At 44.0% G+C, this 2,847-nt stretch overlaps 1 protein-coding gene across 1 annotated transcript in view; it reads left to right on the forward strand.

The window, feature by feature from the left end:
• Positions 1–2,729: 2,729 nt before the first annotated feature.
• Positions 2,730–2,847, forward strand: part of FBXW8 (F-box and WD repeat domain containing 8) — a 112,755-nt gene continuing 112,637 nt past the window's right edge. The window contains 1 exon segment of the mRNA XM_011928706.1: positions 2,730–2,844. Within this exon segment, the coding sequence (XP_011784096.1) occupies positions 2,784–2,844 (61 nt within the window). The 5' untranslated portion in view covers positions 2,730–2,783.

Here is a 2,847-nt window from a genome sequence, read left to right on the forward strand (position 1 = left end):
AGGTTATACTGTTTATATGATTATATAGCCTGACTTTTTTCACTTGCTATATTGGGAAATTCTTTTCATGTGATAAAATTTTCTTCTCCAATGTAACATTTAATAGCTGCACAGTAGTTCATTTATTCATTATTTATTGAGCAGCTACTATATTCCAGGCACTGTTTTGGGTGATGAAAACACAGTAGTTAACAAAATAACAAAATAGATCAGCCCTCTACTCTTAGGGAGGTGGCATTTCCTTCCTTCCTTCCTTCTTTCTTTTCCATTTTTTTTTTTTTTTTTTGAGATGGAGTCTCGCTCTGTCACCCAGGCTGGAGTGCAGTGGCATGATCTTGGTTCACTATAACCTACGCCTCCAAGGTTCAAGCGATTCTCTTGCCTTAGCCTCCTGAGTAGCTGGGTTTACAGGTATGTGCCACCACGCCCAGCTAATTTTTGTATTTTTAGTACAGAGTTTCACCATGTTGGCCAGGTTGGTCTTGAACTCCTGATCTCAGGTGATCCACCAGCCTTGGCCTCCCAAAGTGCTGGGATTACAGACGTGAGCCACCACACCCAGCCAGGATCTTTCTTACATTCTAACGGAGCACAGTTTATTTAATCAATGTCCTGTCTATTGTCAGCAATTAGATTGCTTCTGATTTTCAGTTCTATAAACAATGTTTCAGTAAATATTCACCTAAGTATTCTTTGGACTCATGCTCAATTTTCTTCCCTTAGGGTAAATTCCTAGAAGTGGCATTGCTAGAAGAAATGAGATATGAATAAATGGGGGTGCCGGGATTCCCACCTGAATCTGTCTGTTTGACTGTAGAGCCCAGGTCATGCCATTACTATTACTACATTGAAAAAAAAAATCATGGTAACTAGAGGCAGCCATGCGATTCTTAGCTGGCCTAGGCATATGGGCTGTATAATTTAATGATTAACAGGTCATGTCTAGAGTTAAAAAAAAAAAAAAGAGTCCTGGATCTGCAAATTACCAGCTGTGTGATTTTGGACAAGTTTGCCAAATTTTTATGCCTCAGTTTCCTCATTTGTAAAGTGGGGGATAAGAATAGTTCTCATCTTAAAGCGTTGTTATTCATTCAGTAAACATTTACCACGACTCACGCCTGTAATCCCAGCACTTTGGGAGGCCGAGGCAGGCGGATCACGAGGTCAGGAGATCGAGACCATCCTGGCTAACACAGTGAAATCCCGTCTCTACTTAAAATACAAAAAATCAGCCGAGCGTGGTGGCGGGTGCCTGTAGTCCCAGCTACTTGGGCGGCTGAGGCAGGAGAATGGCGTGAACCCGGGAGGCGGAGCTTGCAGTGAGCCGAGATCGCGCCACTGCACTCCAGCCTGGGCGACAGAGTGAGACTCCATCTCAAAAACAAAACAAAACAAAACAATTATTGAGCATGTATTAATCACCAGCCTCAAAGCTAAGAGTCGCCAATCTAGAAGGGAAGGGACATATATTTTTATGTATATATATATATATACACATAAAAATAAAATTACAAATTGTGTTATGTATTATGATGAGAAGTACAGGATGCTGTGAGAATGAATAACAGGGATACCTGATGTTTCCTGAGTGGAGGTTGGAAGATTAAGTGAAATGTGAGTTGAGATATCAAAGATGTGTAGGAGTTAACCAGGTCAAGGTGGGGGGGAAACTTCCCTGCTGAGGGAACTCAGGTGCAAAGAAAACATTTTTAAGTGGAATGCCATCGTATGTCACTTTCTTTCCCATCTTAAAGCCCTTGAATTTCCTTCCGGAAATCTCTCTCCTAAGATCTGACCTTCCCTTGGCTGGTTTCTCTTTCAGATTTTTTTTTTAATTTTTTTTTTCTATAGGTTTTTTGGGAAGAGGTGGTATTTGGTTACATGAGTAAGTTCTTTAGTGGTGATTTGTGAGATTTTGGTGCACCCATCACCCAAGCAGTAGACACTGAACCCAAGTTATGGTATTTTATCCCTCCCCACCTTCCCACTCTCCCCTCTCCCCCCTCCTCCGTTTCCAAAGTCCACTGTGTCATTCTTATGCCTTTGCATCCTCACAGCTTAGCTCCCACTTATGAGTGAGAACATACGATGTTTGGTTTTCCATTCTTGAGTTACTTCACTTAGAATAATAGTATCCAACCCCATCCAGGTTGCTACGAATGCCGTGAATTCATTCCTTTTTATGGCTGAGTAGTATTCCACCATATGTATATACCAGTTTCTTTATCCACCCATTGATTCTCTTTTAGATTTTAATTTAAATAACATCTTAAAGAGACTTTCACTATCAATCCTTACCCCCCTTACCTTACCTTATTTTGTTTTCTTCCTAATACCTATCACTGATTCAAATGTTCATATTTCTTTGTTTAAAGTCTCCCTTCCCACTTAAACGCATGCTCCCAGACGTCAGGGTTTTTTGTTTTGTTTTGCAGATTTAAATGCTGAATTCTCGGTGCCTGGCATATAGTAGTCGCTCAATGCATGTTTGTTGAATGAAGGAACAATGCTCGGCCAAAAGTCAGAGCTTAGCAAAAGTGATAGGCAGGAGAGCTGACCGGCTGAGGAGCAGCTGCGTAGACCTCCGCCTAGGCGCCTCAAGCCAGACCACCACTTGCCCACAGGGGCAGCGCGGGGGGCGTGGCGGGGGCGTAGCCACCCACCCGGAACCCTAGAGCTGCGTCTACGGCGGCTTCCGGCCGCGGCGGACACTTCCCTGGGAGGGACTGTCCCGTGGCACCCGGTGGAACCGAGGAGAACGTGGAGCGCCGGGAGCAGCGAATATGGACGACTGCAGCCTGGATGAGTTCCGTCGGCGCTGGCAGGAGGAGCTGGCGCAGGCCCAGG

The sequence above is a fragment of the Colobus angolensis genome, unplaced genomic scaffold (assembly GCF_000951035.1).
Source record: "Colobus angolensis palliatus isolate OR3802 unplaced genomic scaffold, Cang.pa_1.0 Scaffold79, whole genome shotgun sequence".
In the NCBI taxonomy this organism is placed as follows: domain Eukaryota; kingdom Metazoa; phylum Chordata; class Mammalia; order Primates; family Cercopithecidae; genus Colobus; species Colobus angolensis.